Genomic DNA, 16405 nt, shown 5'->3' with positions numbered 1-16405 from the left:
AGACCCATCTACGTCATTTCCACCAGGTCCCTATAAACATGTCTTTTATTTTAATATTGGGATTCTTCATGAAACATCCTTTGAAGAAACAAATTAGCAGCTTAAAGTTTGAGAAATTATTTGAGGAAATCCAAAGGACATCAACTTGGCCACCTATGTACTTACCTGAGGTACAAAATTGGCACTCATAAAACATTTTATAGAGTACATTTTCAAGCCTGTTACTGCTCTTGGTAATAATGCTGTCATTTCTTTCTGTCACATACAGCTAAGGACAAAAGACCAAAGAATTCTACATACAGTGGAAGAGCAGTAAGAAAAAAATGAAGAAAGGAGACAAGTGGGTTGTTGTTGTTGTTGTTGTTGTTGTTGTTTTTTGACAGGCAGAGTGGACAGTGAGAGAGAGAGACAGAGAGAAAGGTCTTCCTTTTGCTGTTGGTTCACCCTCCATTGGCCGCCGTGGCCGGCACGCTGCAGCCGGTGCACCGCGCTGATCCAATGGCAGGAGCCAGGTACTTATCCTGGTCTCCCATGGGGTGCAGGGCCCAAGCACTTGGGCCATCCTCCACTGCACTCCCTGGCCACTGCAGAGAGCTGGCCTGGAAGAGGGGCAACCGGGACAGAATCCGGCGCCCCGACCAGGACTAGAACCCAGTGTGCAGGCGCCGCAAGGTGGAGGATTAGCCTAGTGAGCCGCGGCGCCGGCCAGGCAAGTGCTCTTTAAATCAATTAGTAATCACACCAAAACCTAAATGACTTCTCTGGCATTCAAATTTCCCAAGACATTAGTGTGAATTACCCAGTATTTTCTAGCAATTCAAAATCTGTTCAAAAAACAAAGACAAACAAAAGAATCTAACAGGTGACAGGGATAAACTGATGCTTTAATTTCATGGGCACTTAAGACAGTGACTACCAAACAAGGACTTTATATCCAATCAGGTGACTGACTTCTTGGCTTATCTTAAAAGTAAATATATTTTTTAATATAAGACCAAATGTAAGAAAATATGAATCTTAAAGCTATCACTGAACAAGGGATATAAATCTATTCAATTATTCCATAAAAATAGGTAAAAACTTCTTTAAGTCTCAAACTAGAGTTATATTTATAATTATCAGCATAAATATATTATAGGAAAGTGGGGCCGGCGCTGTGGAGTAGCAGTTAAGCTGCTGCCTGCAACACCAGCATCCTACATGGGTGCTGGTTTAAATCCGGCTGCTCCTCTTTTCTCCTCCTCCACACACCCCCCCCCCACCATAAGGAGTACAAATTTCATAAATACAACTTTAGGAATATAGTGATTCTTCCTACCATACCCCCTTACTCCCACCTCCACATCCCTCTCCCATTCTCCATTAAGTTTTCAGTTAACTTTATACACAGAAGACCAACTCTATACTAAGTAAAGATTTCAACAATTTATGTGCTCACACTCACACACACAAACTCTTTGAGAACAATTTTTACATGAGCTGCCAAAGCTATGGAAGCCTTTTGAATCCACGATCTCTGTTAGTATTTAGACAAGGTCACAAGCAAATAGAAGTTCTCTCCTCCCTTCAGAGAAAAGTACATCCTTCTTTGTTGGTCTGCTCCACTTCTGACCCAGCTCCTTGCTAATGTGCCTGGGAAAGCAGTGAAAGACAGACCAAGTACTTGACCCTGCAATCACGTGGGAGACCTGGAAGTAGTTCTGGGCTTCTGGCTTTGGCCTGGCACAGCCCTGGCCATTGTGGCCATTTGGGGAGTTGAACTAGCAGATGGAAGAGCTCTCTCTCTGTAACTCTACCTTTCAAATAAATAAATAAATAAATAAATCCTTTTTTTTAAGTAGATATTAAGGTTTGTTTTTCACTCTACCTTAGCTAGAGTTCATCAGAATCGACTACATGGATAACAAGTTATGCTATTTTATCTAATAAAATTACATCAGTTGGGGCTGGCACTGGGGTGGTGTAGCAAGTTGAGCTGACACCTGCAGTGCCGGCATCCCATATGGGTGCAGGTTCAGGTTCCGGCTGCTCCACTTCTGATCCAGCTCCCTGCTAATGTGCCTGGAAAAGCAGCCAAAGACGGCCCAAGAGCTTTGGGCACCTGCACTCACGTGGTAGAATCAGAAGAAGTTCCCAGTTCCTAGCTTTAGTCTGATCCAGACCTAGCCACTTTGGCCATTCGTGGAGTGAACCAGCAGATAGAGGATCTCTTTCCCTCTCTCTCTGTAACTCTGCCTTTCAAAAATCTAAAATAAATCTTTTAAAAAAAACATACCAGTTAATAAATATACTCAATTTCTTTCAAGTAAATGAGAAAAAAAAACCTTAAAACAGGAAAAGTTATTCCAATATTAAATGATTTCCCTAACAAAATATTCAATTCTCAGACATGTCAGAATCGATTTTTTCTGAAAGATTCATGTAGCTAAAGATTAGTTTCAAATATACAATTCACTGGCTGCTCCCACATCTCATACTCAGGCATCAAATTCAAGGTTACTATAATTTGAACAACTGGCGTGACAAATCTTTTTGCCTCCAGTTAATAAAAACAACAATCTTCACTTTTTATTCATATTTCTAGGCAAAATTTGTTTAAGCAGATGTGAAACAGGAAAATCAAGAGAAATATCTTTGTTACTTTCATGGCACATATCAAAATAGTGCCACACTAGAAAGGAAAATCTGGATCCTTAAGAAAACATTTAGTCAACGTAAAATGCAAGCTTCTTCTCAACAATGTCAAACATACAAGGCACTCTGTGTTTTGTTTTTTTTTTAACTTTTTACTACAAATTCACATTTTCTGGTTCTGCCCAAGGATCAAAAACTTTAATATTGAAAACTATTATCTGGGGGCTGGCGCTGCGGCATAGCAGGTAAAGCCACAATCTTCGGTGCCAGTATCCCATATGGGCGCCGGTCTGAGTCCTGGCTGCTGCACTTCCGATCCAGCTCTCTGTTGTGGCCTGGGAAATCAAGAAGATGGCCCAAGTCCTTGGGCCCCTGCACCCACGTGTAAGAAACAGAAGTGGCTTTAGATGGGTACAGTTCTGGCTTCTGTGGCCATCCAAGGAGTCAAACAGCAGATGTAAGACCTCTCTCTCTGCAGAAAGCTGAATTGGAAAAAGAATAGTCGGGACTCAAACCAGTGCTCATACAGGATTCTGAGTGCACACAGTGGCTTAATGCACTACGCCACAATGCCAGCTGCTTCTATTATTTAATAATGTGTAATATTAAAAATGGTAGCGCATCTTTGAGAAGAAACTGAGTAAGCACCCAACTAAGATATGTGCTATTTTACAGGTAAACTTAAAGTATGCCAGCTCACAACAAGCCTGAAGGATCTATTTTTACTTCCTTTAAACATACCCTGTGCATCCACAACTCAGTGTCCTAAAGAAATGTAATTGTAAAAACAGTAACTCTTACTCTTAATTCTTTTCAGTAGCTTTCAAATCAAATGACCAAAATAAAATAGTTGCGTCAAGGAAGGACTGGGAATCAATATTTCAAAGTAATTTATCCTGGAAATGTTGACCTTCATTCCCCACCACCACCCCAGATTTATTTTACATATTTGAAAGACACAGTTGCAGAGGGAAGGAAATGCTGATGTTTTGAGAGGACTTTTGTAAGAGTACAATTCAGAACAGTGGTCTCACACTGCACTGTGAGGGGTAACATACCCCTGGTATACACACTCCTACACAGAATCCCTTAAACAAGAAGCCCTCATTATTTCTCTGTGATAGTTTTCAATGTAAATGCTACATCACAGAATAAGCACATTTAAATTTTTAAAGATAATGCCAAATTTCACTTTCAAAGGTAATATCAAACTTACACTACCACTGTACAGCATGTTCTTACATTTTCATTTTTTCCTGAGTTTACAGTGAGAATTTCTAGTATTCCTGTAAGATAGTGATATAACAGTCTAATGATTTATGGGTTATATGTTTATGTATTCTAGTGTTATGCTTTGTTCTAAATCCTAAAATGATACATATCAGGTTATAATTCGCACAAATGAGAGCTTTGGGGGCTCAAAAGAGAGAGTTTTGTGTGAGGAGCTGGTGGGAAGTCCTGAAACCCAAAAGTTTGAAAACTGTTTTTCAAACTTGATAGGTTGTGTAACATTAGGAAGTGTGAGCAGCAGAGACACATGAGATGGATGTGCTGGACAAAGAGTAGCAATTTGCTGAGGAGCTGGGTAGACAGTGGTGCTAAATTTACACATTAGGGGCTGGCACTTGTGCAGCAAGCTAAGCCACTGCCTGGATATCAGCATTCCATATCCGAGTGCCCGTTCACATTCTGGCTGCTCTGCTTCTGATCCAGCTTCCTGCTAAAATTCCTGAGAAGGCAACAGAAGATGGCTCAAGTACTTGGGCCCCTGCCACCCATATGGGAGACCAAGATGGAGCTCTGAGCTCCTAGCTTTGGCCTGACTCAGCCTGATCTTTGCGCTACCTGGGGAGTGAACCAGCAAATGGGAAGATCTATTTTTTTTCTTTCTTTCTTTCTCTAATGCCACCTTTCAAATAAAAATCAACACCCCCCTCTTTTTTTTAAGAATTATTTATTTGAAAGAGTTACAGGGAAGGAGAAGGAGAAGCTGAGGCAGAGAGACAGAGAACTTCTATCCACTGGCTCACTCCCCAGATGGCCACAACAGCTGCAGCTTTCCCAGAATGAACCCAGGAGCTTCTTCCAGGTCTCCCACGTGGGTGCAGGGACCAAGACTTCGGCCATCCTCCACTGCCTTCCCAGGTGCATTAGCAGGGAGTTGGATCAAAAGTGAAGCAACCAGGACTCAAACCAGCACCACCCAAATGGGATGCTAGCACCACAGGCAGTGGCTTTACCCGCTATGACACAGTGCCAGCTTCTCAATTTTTTTAAAAAAATTTATTCATTCAACAAATATTTACTGGCACCTACTATGGATAAGTACAACATGTGCTTCTACTTTTTAAAAACTATGTCTTCATTTTGGATTCATGTTTCTCTTCCAATCTTGTTTTCATCAATAAGCTTATGGCTTTCTTGCTCTAAAATCAACCAACAAACTCTATCAAATGCAATTAATATTTATTTTACATATTTGAGAAAGAGAGATATACAGACACACAGAGGCAGATCTCTCACATATTCTGCTTCACCTCTCAAATGCCTCCAACAGTCAAGACTGGGCCAGGCTGAAGTCAGGAGGCAGGAACTCAACTCATGCCTCCCACTAAGTGGCAGAGATCCAGCCGCTTGAGCTATCACCTGATACCTCCCAGGGTGCACATTAGCAGGAAGCTAATGATAATTATAACATATTAAACAGGTTTCTCTCTTTAAATAGGGTAAAAAGAGGAAATATGCTATATGCAAGAACTTCCTCTGCTTCCATATATACATAATTTAAGGATACAACTAAAGAAATCCCAAAAGATACTTAAAGTGAAAATAAAGAGTAATGCAAGACCAGTGGACAAAGGGTTTAAGAGCTAATGATACCTCAGGAAGAAACAGAAATAAACAACTTTGGTTCTAGAATTAGGATATATTTCAAACTACTCAATTCTAACTTGATTTATACAGAAATATTATGAGATGAAAATATTAAAGATTAATTGAAGCAAAAAGAGGTTGATACCTATCTCTGCTTTACAAACATTTATGAAGTATACCAGTACTATGTATAAGCACACATGTATGATATAAGTGTACTTTTAAAAGTTCATGGAAAACAAAATTTAAAAATGTTTATTTTGGTGCAAAAAATTTGAAATCTATGCAAATGAGGAGTTTTCAAAACAAGCATGGAAAGTATGAACTATAAAAATACTATACATGGATTTCCAAACGTTTCTGCACTGGGACAGAAGGTTAGCTTAGTGAGACGTTGCTTGGGACACCTGTATTCCTTATTAGAGAGCTTGGGTTCAAACCCTGGCTCTGCTTCAGATTCCAGATTCCTGCTTATGCACCCTGGGAGTCAGGAGATGGTCCAAGTAGCTGGTTCCTGGCCATCCACATGGGAATCATAGATTGAGTTCCAGGCTGCTGGCTTTGGCCTGGTCCAGCCCTGGCTATTACAGGCATTTGGGAGTGAAGCAACAGATGGAAGATATCTATTTGTCTATCTCTGTATCTCTTTCAAATAAGTTTTTTAAAGATTTTTAAAATTTCTGCTCCAAAATAAACTGTATGTTTTAACTCCACTTTTCCAAGAACCTGTTGAAGCACTGTCATACAGATATAATCCTGTTTCACCAACATGAATTACTAAAGATGTAATAAGTATTTATGTACAGTCACAAATATCCAACCTCAGTAAGAAATAAAGCAGAGAATTATATCCTAGGATACCCAAAAGGAGAGGTAGGGAGGAATGATTATGGTAATTATTAATCATTATGAATTCCCAATGAACTAGAAGACACATGATTTATCTCAGCATCTTGGGCTAAGATACAAATAGGGAGCAACTGAACAGAATTTAGATGAAAGTACAGAAAGAAGGTTGTGTTCAGAGATGTAGGGGTCCTCCAGCAAACAGGTGGACTAAGGTAGGTTCTGAAATCATATTTGGAAAACGCTGGTAATCAGGTAACATGGGCTACTTACTTCTCCGATCATCATAAAATAAATAAAGCAACAGATAAGGCATGCTTCTAAGTCCTTCAGGTATTCTAAATGTCCCCAGCAAACTCTCTTCCCTGAGCCTCCCATAAAATCTCTATCACTCAAACACACTTTCACACTGCTTTCCTTTGAGCTGACAGCTGTGTAAGAGAAAAGGATTTTAGATATGCAAGTTCACTTACCCCTAAAGCAGAGGAAAGAATGTTCCTAGTACCACTTGTGACTAACCCTGCCCACAAAGGGTCTGAATTTCAGATCCTCCCAAAAAAAAAAAAAAAAAAAAAAAAAAGTGTTTGGTTTTGTTTCATCTTTTCTGCTCACTTTCCTCCTCTCCATCGTGGCTGTGTTATATGGCCCTTTCCCTGAGAGCATAACATGTCAAGCTCCAGATCCTGTTTCCTTCTCTTCACAGTCAAGATTCTGCCCAAAGGAGTCAATATTTGCTATTACTATTTTCTCACTTCTCAATCATTCCTTAATCAAGCACAATCTGGCATCCTGTTCGCGTTAATCTATTAAAATTAAGCCTAAGTGGCAAATTCTTAGTCACATTTTTACAGTGATTATCTTAACTGACTTCTGTGGCATTTAATTCTATTCACTATTTCCCTTCCTGATCTTTCTCTTGCTTTTCTTCCATATGCCACCTATTTAACAGGCTTTCAGTTTCTCCCCAGCACACCTATCTCATCTATCTAACTTGCACCACATCCACTATCTGGGTGAGTTCATCTACAAAAGCAGTTTTCAAACTTTTGGGTCTCAGGAATCCCCTACAGCTCTTAAAAGCTGTTGAAGACCCAAAAAGCTTTAATTTATATGGATTACAACTATCAATATTTACCATTTTAGGATTTAAAACAAAACATTTGGTAATATGAGAATATCCAACTACACAATGCATAAAGTATCAGTTGTGAGATCATGTGACATACAGCCTCTAGAAATTTTCACTGTAAACTCATGAAAAAATGAGAGTTTAAAGTCCAAATAATGTCTAAGTACTGTTGCAAAAAATCATTCTAATCTCCTGAGTACTTTCAAAGGGACTCCAGAACCCTTAGAAATCCCCAGACCACATTTTCAGATGGGTTTACCTACACTCAAGCCTTTAATTAACACCTATACCAAAAACTCCTAAGTCTTAATCTCTGGCCTAACTTCTTTCCTGAGCTCCAGAAAGTTTTTACTGCCTACAATAACATCTTCACCTATTTATGCCAAAGAATTCAAATTATTACCTCATGGGCCAAATGTGTTCATCTTCCTCCTGTTACCTGGCTCAGTCAAAGGACTAAAGCTGGATTCCTTCGAATAATCCTAGGCTCCTCCTCTGACCTTCTTTACTCGAATTCAAGGTTTAATGACCTATTGACTCTACTTTTTAAATCGAGGAATCTGAGCTACGAATGCAAACCCCTAACTCAGATATCCAGACATAAGAACCCAAATAATTAATTCACACATTAAAGTTTGGGTGGTAAAGTTATCCTAACTCTCAGTGAAATTAGAAAATTTCAGGGAGAAATCAGAGTCCAAAACGGAAACTTCAGAATACCACCATCAGAATCCCTGTTATTTCAAGTTGTTCCTCCTATTATTGAACCTTGGAGGTCTGAGGTTTTGTAAAGAAGGCATATTCTTTAACTAAATGATCTTCCTTGTTCAGGAATCGCCTCCCTCCAGTCCTATCCTCTAAGCTGCTCTCTGTGGGAGGCTTTTACAACTCCACTTGGCTTCTGTGTCCCCTGTTTCAATGGCTCTCCCATCACCTGAAGTCCAGATTCTTCACCATGAATGAAATATTTAAGGATCCTAACACCTGACTATCTTTCAAACACAAACACTCCCTTACACCAGAAGTCTGGGAACGGGCAGAATAACCTGGACAGCTGGCTATCTGTGAAAGCCTCTCAGATGATCTGAAGTACTGGAAGCTGATAATCACTGCCCTACTGCCTGGACCCTAACTACTAGCCATGCTTCTGTACAAAAGCAAACCTCACTCAAGTCCTTCTCACACTTGGCCCCTTGTCCTCCAGGATGGATCCACAGCCTTTCTGAATAACTGAAGTACTATCTTTTCTTTGAAGAAAGACCTCTGCCTCCTTTCCCTGAGATCAGATGGAATTGGGAAGTTGTTGCTCTTTGTTCCCAGAGTATTTTCTGCTTATTTTGTGAACCAAACAGTTCATAAAGCAGTCTGTCTAAATATCTGTCTGTCCTACTAGGCACTGACCTCATGTGAAGTCAAGAATTGCATCTTGCTCATTTTAATATTGCCTGCACTGCAGTAAATGCTTACTGAAAATATACTTGACTTTTTGAAGCCCAAAGAACAGATTCAGAGTGACATAAAATAAAACTAAACCAATACTCTCCCAACAACCAGATTTTGTTAATAAGATCTTCTTCATTCTACAATTCTTCAATTTAGAAATAAAAGTCAAATCCTTTTTTTTTTAAAGATGTATTTATTTATTTGAAAGAGTTACACAGAGAGGAGAGGCAGAGAGAGAGAGAGAGAGGTCTTTCATCTGCTGGTTCACTCACCAACTGGCCGCAAGAGCCAGAGCTGCGCCGATCCGAAGCCAGGAGCCTCTTTTGGGGCCCCTCATTTGGGTGCAGGAGCCCAAGGATTTGGGCCATCTTCTATTACTTTCCCAAGCCATAGCAGTGAGCTGGATTGGAAGTGGAGCAGCCAGGTCTTGAACGGGCGCCCATATGGAATGCTGGCGCCTCAGGCCAGGGCATTAATGGCTGCACCACAGTGCCGGGCCCTCAAATTCTTTTTTTCTTTTTTTTTTTAATTTATTTGACAGGTAGAGTTACAGACATTGAGAGAGAGAGACAGAGAGAAATGTCTTCCTTCCATTGGTTCAATCCCCAGATGGCCAATACGGCCAGCGCTGAGCCAATCCGAAGCCAGGAGCCAGGAGCCTCCTCCTGGTCTCCCACGCAGTTACAGGGGCCGAAGCACTCGGGCCATCCTCCACTGCCTTCCCGGGCCACGGCAGACAGTTGGACTGGAAGAAGAGCAACCAGGACTAGAACCCAGCGCCCATAAGGGATGCCACTGCCTCAGGCAAAGGATTAACCCAGTGAGCTCCAGTGCCGGCCCCAGCACCTCAAATTCTTATATGAAGTAATTCATATACAAAGTGAAACAAAAATTTCAGTTGAAGCAGCTTCAATCAACCTAACAGTAACTAATACACGCTTTTCAGCTTTAACAGTTAAGATAACAGAAGATAACAGGAAACTTGCAGATATCTGAAAAGAGTACCAGGGATAAGGATAAAAAAAACAGGAAAAAGGGAGTATTAGTTTACTAAAACCATCACAAACCCTAAGGGGTCAACAGATAATGTCAGGGCTGACACTGTGGCGCAGTAGGTTAATCCTCTGCCTGCAATGCTACCATCTAGGCACCAGTTCTAGTCCCAGCTGCTCCTCTTCTAATCCAGCTCTCTGCTGTGGCCTGGGAAAGCAGTGGAGGATGGCCCAATTGCTTGTGCCCTGCACCCACATGGGAGACCGAGAAGAGACTCCTGGCTCCAGGCTCCTGGCTTCAGATCAGAGCAGCTTTGGCCATTGTGGCCATTTGGGGAGTGAGCCAGTGAAGGGAAGGACTTTTCTCTCTGTCTCTCCCTCTCACTGTCTGTGGCTCTACCTCTCAAATAAATAAATAAATAAATAAAAATCTTTAACTCTCCTCCCCAAAAAAGATAATGTCTAAGTGGTGAGCCAAAATATATTGAATTATGGAAATAAATACCAGGAATAAAAGCTAGAAAAATTGAAGGTGAGCTAAAAAGGTGAATGGTAGAGGACGGCTATTTTAAAAATAAACCTTCTATTATCTTCTGTTCACAAAAACAAAGACTATCATTTTTTAAAAATGTAATGGTGGGGCTGGCACTGTGGCATAGCAGGTAAGGCCGCCGCCTGCAGCACTGGCATCCCATAAGGGCACTGGTTCAAGTCCCAGCTGCTCAACTTCCTATGGCACCTTTTCATACTCAACAACTATACTTAATGATCCATGATTATTTCTATTTTAAATTCTTATAAATAAGGTACCTACTACAGAGAAAAAAAATCTGGGAATCACTTTCCACATAAGCAATTTCCTAAATGTAAAAACAGATACTCCCTCACAAAAACAGAAATAAAATAATTAAAGTGGTTTATGTTACTGTTAAGGAAAAATAGTCACTTCCAAAATATAAATAATTTGCCAAAATCTCAGATACAGAACAAAGAACAGGGGCCAGTGCTGTGGCGCAGAGCATTAACGCCCTGGCCTGAAGCACTAGTATCCCATATGGGTGCTGGTTCAAGTCCTAGCTGCTCTGCTTCCAATCCAGCTCTCTGCTATGACCTGGGAAAGCAGTAGAAGATGGCCCAAGTCCTTGGGCCCCTGCACCCGCATGGGAAACCTGGAAGAAGCTCCTGGCTCCTAGCTTCAGAATGGCACAGCTCCAGCCGTTGTGGCCAACTGAGGAGTGAGCCATTGGATGAAAGACCTCTCTCTCTGACTCTCCGCCTCTCCTCTCTCTGTGTAACTCTGACTTTCAAATAAATAAATAAATCTTAAAAAAAAAAAAAAAGAACAAAGAGCAAAAGACAAAAGATTTTTTTTAGCATTTTCTCTTGCTGTCCAAATGTCAACTCATCTGTATGTATGTGCAATGTTCACCCAAATTATGTTTCACTGCAAATGCCACTATGGACTTGGGGTGGGGACGACCAACATTCTAACTAAAAATACAGCTAAAAGTGATCCTTGGGATTTTTAAAAGGAAGTGAAATTTTCTTATACATCAATTCCTCTGAAAGAATCCAAACACTAAATCCAATTGGGGGATATGGGTATTCATAAAGAATATAGAAAAATGTAACTGGTGCATGTGATATAACCTTTACTGTTTTGCTATTTTTTTAAAAAAAAATCTAACAAAAATATCACATTTTATTAACATAGAAAAACACCTGAAATCAGTTTACTGCCCTTGTAACATATATGCTTTTATGCAGCACAAAAGGGTGCCACGTAAAATTAGTAAATATACTCAATTCTATAAAAACATCAAGAATTGTTTCAAAGTCCAGGAAATTTAAAGTGAAACATCCTTGATGATCATTTTTGAAAAACTACACTTTGACTAAAATTAACCTTAAAATTTTTTAAGGACTTAGCATAAGTGTGTTAATTTAGGGGGGAAAAAACCTAAACTGCGATAATCTGGTGCTACAAGGGCTACTACTGCTTAGCTTACCTCAAGGGAACCTACTGCAGATAAAGTCCCGTCACTTGCACAGTTCTTTCAGCTGCCTGCCAGTTGTCTCTGTGGAAGGGAAAGCCTGATGAGTGAGAACCCTAGGCCACACTCCTTTGAAGTATCAGGGAGCCTGCAGAGAACTGCACAAAACTGTCCACTAGAGAGTCCTAGATGCTTTCAATAATACAGAGCTAAAAAGATGCCACCTTTTACATTCCCTTTTCACTGAACACTGAAACCAAATGCCTATGGGTTCCTGAGTGCTAATGACCTGGTGGTATTATAAAGGTGAAATAGCTACACTAACCCAAATAATAAAAGACATTTAAAATGCATCACATGGAAGCACGTTAATACTTACAGGGAAAATACACACATACACATACACACAAATGTTAGTGCATAACTATATAACCTGAGGACAGAAAAGGATATTTCCACAGAAAGTGAAGTTAGAGCACCAAACAAATGCTAAAGCCCAAAGAAAATCCTGGACACCCACTTTTTTTAAAAGATGCCCTCGAGTGTTTATAATGTTCAAAATGAACTATACCATGGATCCAAACACTGATTTACAAATCCCATGTATTTTCTTGGTAAGGTGAGTGAGAGAGAACTCTTCAGATTTTTAAAAATATGCAAAGTGAATATCCGAAGCACGACTCCATGAGAAATACTAATCTGGATCTCAGAAGTACACAGACCCTTACCCAGAATAAAACTAAGAGGGTACTATAATAAGAAATAAGACATGGTGAAACCCAGTGTATTTCAAAACCACCTTATCATTAATCACATAAAACTATGAACAATCAGTAATGGTCTTCTATTAAGAACATCTACGTATCACTAAAATACAAGTTCAGCTATATAACCAAGAAACTATACTTTAATGCCAAATAATGTCTTCAATTTGAATGATGTTCTTCATAAAGCAGAACAAAACACTCCTACAAAAAACTTAAAAGCATTACCTTTTAGCACATGTACTGATGAAGAAAAACTTTCTATTTAATTAAGGTAATTTTCATTTTTACTTTATTAGCATCATAATTAAAATGAAATTACTTACCTCTGATTCTTTGTCACTTAAAGATCCCAAGCTTCCAAAACTGTGATTAGAGCTTTCATTATTTGTTGAGGCCTGTTGGAAATTTTTTTGAAAAGGTAAAAATTAGGAGTAATTTTAAATAAACATATTACAAAGCATATAATCCTCATAAATGTAAACAAAGTATGATCCCTTCCAGCAAGGGAGTAAATTAAAGTGAAACTAAAAAATACTAAATTCTTAAAGACATAGTATATTCACTAATTTTTTAGAACATCAGTTCAAAAGCAAAGGAATCAGAGTACAGTCAGAATAAGACCCCTAACATTACTAACCAATACAAAGAGCAATGCTTCTTCTTATTGGTCTCAAAGTAGTATTTCTCCTCTTTAGTTTTCCTCTGCATTGATCAAAATCCAATCACATCTCACACACACTCCTCCACCTTTTCTTTAAATTAACAAAATGGGCTGGCCCCGCGGCTCAATAGGCTAATCCTCCGCCTTGCGGCACCAGCACACGGGGTTCTAGTCCCGGTTGGGGTGCTGGATTCTGTCCCGGTTGCCCCTCTTCCAGGCCAGCTCTCTGCTGTGGCCAGGGAGTGCAGTGGAGGATGGCCCAAGTGCTTGGGCCCTGCACCCCATGAGAGACCAGGAGAAGTACCTGGCTCCTGGCTTCGGATCAGCTCGGTGCGCCGGCCACAGAGCGCCGGCTGCAGCGGCCAATGGAGGGTGAACCAACAGTAAAGGAAGACCTTTCTCTCCATCTCTCTCTCTCACTGTCCACTGTGCCTGTCAAAACACACACACACACACACACACACACACAACACAAATTAACAAAATGTCCTTGTGTGTCACTGTTGCTATTGTGACTAAATGTTTTGCTCAAGAATCTCTTTATTTTCTAGACATTATTTTTCCATCATGACAGACAAAAATGAATTATCACTCTGTATGAAGATGTCTTTTTTATGCAATGTTTCTAAAGTGCACTGGATCAATGTCTTCTAGGAATGTTTAGACCAGAGGCTGACAGGCTAAGGCATATATGCCAAAGATGACGCATGAACTAACTTCATGTATAGGCAGGATAGCTGATATCCTCATGTTTCCCTTCCATTTGTAAGAGTAGCTGCTAATCCTATAATCAACAGGTTATAAGTTGGTCTATAATTATCTTTAGATAAATTTCCAAAGTGACAACTGTGAGCTACTGCTTACATGTCCAGTACTAATGGACACTGTAGACTGTTTTCAACTTGTACTGGCCCTTGGAACTAATTAAATTACAAATAGCACTTAAAGGAACATATAATCTAATTAGGACAAGATTAATCAAATTAAATAACACCACCAATAATAATTAAGTGACATATTACAAACATTCTTGGGGGAGCCCGCATTGTGGCACAGCAGGTTAAGTCGCTGCCTGCAACACAGGCATCCCATACAAGCGCCAGTTCAAGTCCTGGATGCTCTACTTCCAATCCAGCTCCCTGGTAATGGCCGCTGCACCCATGTGGGAGACCTGTAAGAAGCTCCTGGCTCCTGGCTCCAACCTATCCCAGCCCTAGCTGTTGTGGCCATTTGGGAAGTGAGCCAGTGGGTAGAAGACAACTCTCCCTCCTCTCCCATGTCTCTTTAGCGCTGCCTCTCAAAAAAAATAAATAAAAAAATAATAATAATAATAATAAAAAATCCGAAGAGGGGAGGGGATAGGAGGGGAGGGGAAGGAGCCCAATTTTTTGAGAACCTATAAATCCCCATGAGAAAAAAGTGAAAAACTAAATGGTGAACCAAAAAACCCAGACAACGTTTACAACAAAACTGGATGACAAGAATCCCATGAGTCCTTTCCAATTAGCAGGTGGGAACAAATCATCAACAACCACAAGACCTGTATGCCATCACTATCTGTTGGGGAGAAACAGAAAGAAACAGGATGTCTGACAGAACTGATGAGAGACTCCCAAAAGAGAAAAAAGGATTCATCAAACGCACAGGACCTATAATTGGATGAGTGCAGGACCCATAACTGGAAAGATTCTGCACTAGCGGTGACCACATGGCTAAGTCTCTGAGAGTCTTAACATGCTGGACGAGACCATCTTTATGAACTCCTGAAACTAGCCTTTCCATGATATGGAGGCAAAATGAGTATCAATTACAGGGTATGGAATAAAAATTCACCACAATATGTACAATGATGATGAAGAAAAATGTCCAGAAGAAAAATGGGGAAGGGAACAGAGAGCCTAAAAATCCCAGAGAGCAAGCACCACAGTTTTGAAGTGTCCAAAAACAAAAGAGCTGCGTGAGAAACAAAGCCCTCCCAAACCACTTACTTAGGGTCCAGGAAACTCAATTTCACATACAAGTAAGCAACAGAAAATGATGTAGGTCAATCCCATAAAGTTATTAGAAGAAAAATGTAAGGTACAGAATATCATCTTGATGATAAAAGCCTACCAAGAACATATATTCACAAAATGAATGAAAATTGTAACCTACTATTTCAAAATGAGCTAAAAGACATTACAAAAATGATTCAAGACATGAAAAAACAACCTAAGTTGGATATCAAGAAACTCAGAAATAAGGTAACAGAACTCAGGAAATTAATGAAGAACAAATCTGAATGAACCTAAGAGCAAATATATACAGCAGATGATGCTTTAAAAGAACTAGAAGGTAAAAAGAAGGAACATTTTTGAAATTAAAAAAAAGATAAAAAGGATTTCAAGGAAAGCAGGTAACAAAGTACAAAGAAGATTTGATACTCAGATAACACAAGTCTGATTCAAAGAAGTCCCTGAAAAAAACTTTAATTTGAAACTGCTGACTGAAAGAGTACACCCCACACCTAAGAAAATCAACCCAAAAGGCTGACATTAAATTTTTCAAAGGTAATACTTTATGATAGAAGAAAACGGAGGAGGTTATTTAAGACATTCAAGAAAAGAGAACATAAAAATATTTTATATTTAGTAAAATTGACTTTTAACACATAGAAAACACAAATACTGTTCCAAAATGCAAAAACTCAGAAAATAGTGCTTCCACAAGCCCTTCATAAAGAACCAAATGTAAACAAGTTTAAGACAACCAAAATGAATAGTCTTATCAGTCTAAAATTAAAAAGTAAACAATATTATTTGTTGGTAAGAATTAAATAATCATAGGATATCTTAATTCCATCACCTATTTTATGTCCTTAAGAACCAAATTGTCGGCCGGCGCCGCGGCTCACTAGGCTAATCCTCTGCCTTGTGGCGCCGGCACACCGAGTTCTAGTCCCGGTCGGGGCGCCGGATTCTGTCCCGGTTGCCCCTCTTCCAGGCCAGCTCTCTGCTGTGGCCAGGGAGTGCAGTGGAGGATGGCCCAAGTCCTTGGGCCCTGCACCCCATGGGAGACCAGGAGAA

The 16405-nt window shown here is 39.9% G+C and overlaps 1 protein-coding gene across 3 annotated transcripts in view; it reads right to left on the bottom strand.

Moving 5' to 3' along the window:
- TLK1 (tousled like kinase 1) overlaps positions 1–16405 on the bottom strand; it is a 153496-nt gene that overhangs the window by 72101 nt on the left and 64990 nt on the right. For 2 of the 3 annotated variants that reach the window (XR_016230817.1, XM_002712279.6), the window contains exon 3: positions 13003–13074. Coding sequence is in view for 1 of the 3 variants with exons in the window: in XM_002712279.6 (XP_002712325.1) it covers positions 13003–13074 (72 nt within the window). In the remaining 2 variants the exon portion in view is untranslated. Of the gene's footprint in view, positions 1–11927; positions 11995–13002; positions 13075–16405 lie in introns of those variants that run through there. The other variant, XM_070070707.2, reaches the window with a different exon arrangement.

Source organism: Oryctolagus cuniculus, chromosome 3 (genome assembly GCF_051225735.1).
Source record: "Oryctolagus cuniculus isolate XC-2025 breed Fujian yellow rabbit chromosome 3, ASM5122573v1, whole genome shotgun sequence".
Lineage (NCBI taxonomy): Eukaryota > Metazoa > Chordata > Mammalia > Lagomorpha > Leporidae > Oryctolagus > Oryctolagus cuniculus.
The sequence above is the reverse complement of the archived record's forward strand: the minus strand, read 5'-3'. Positions and strand labels throughout refer to the sequence as shown.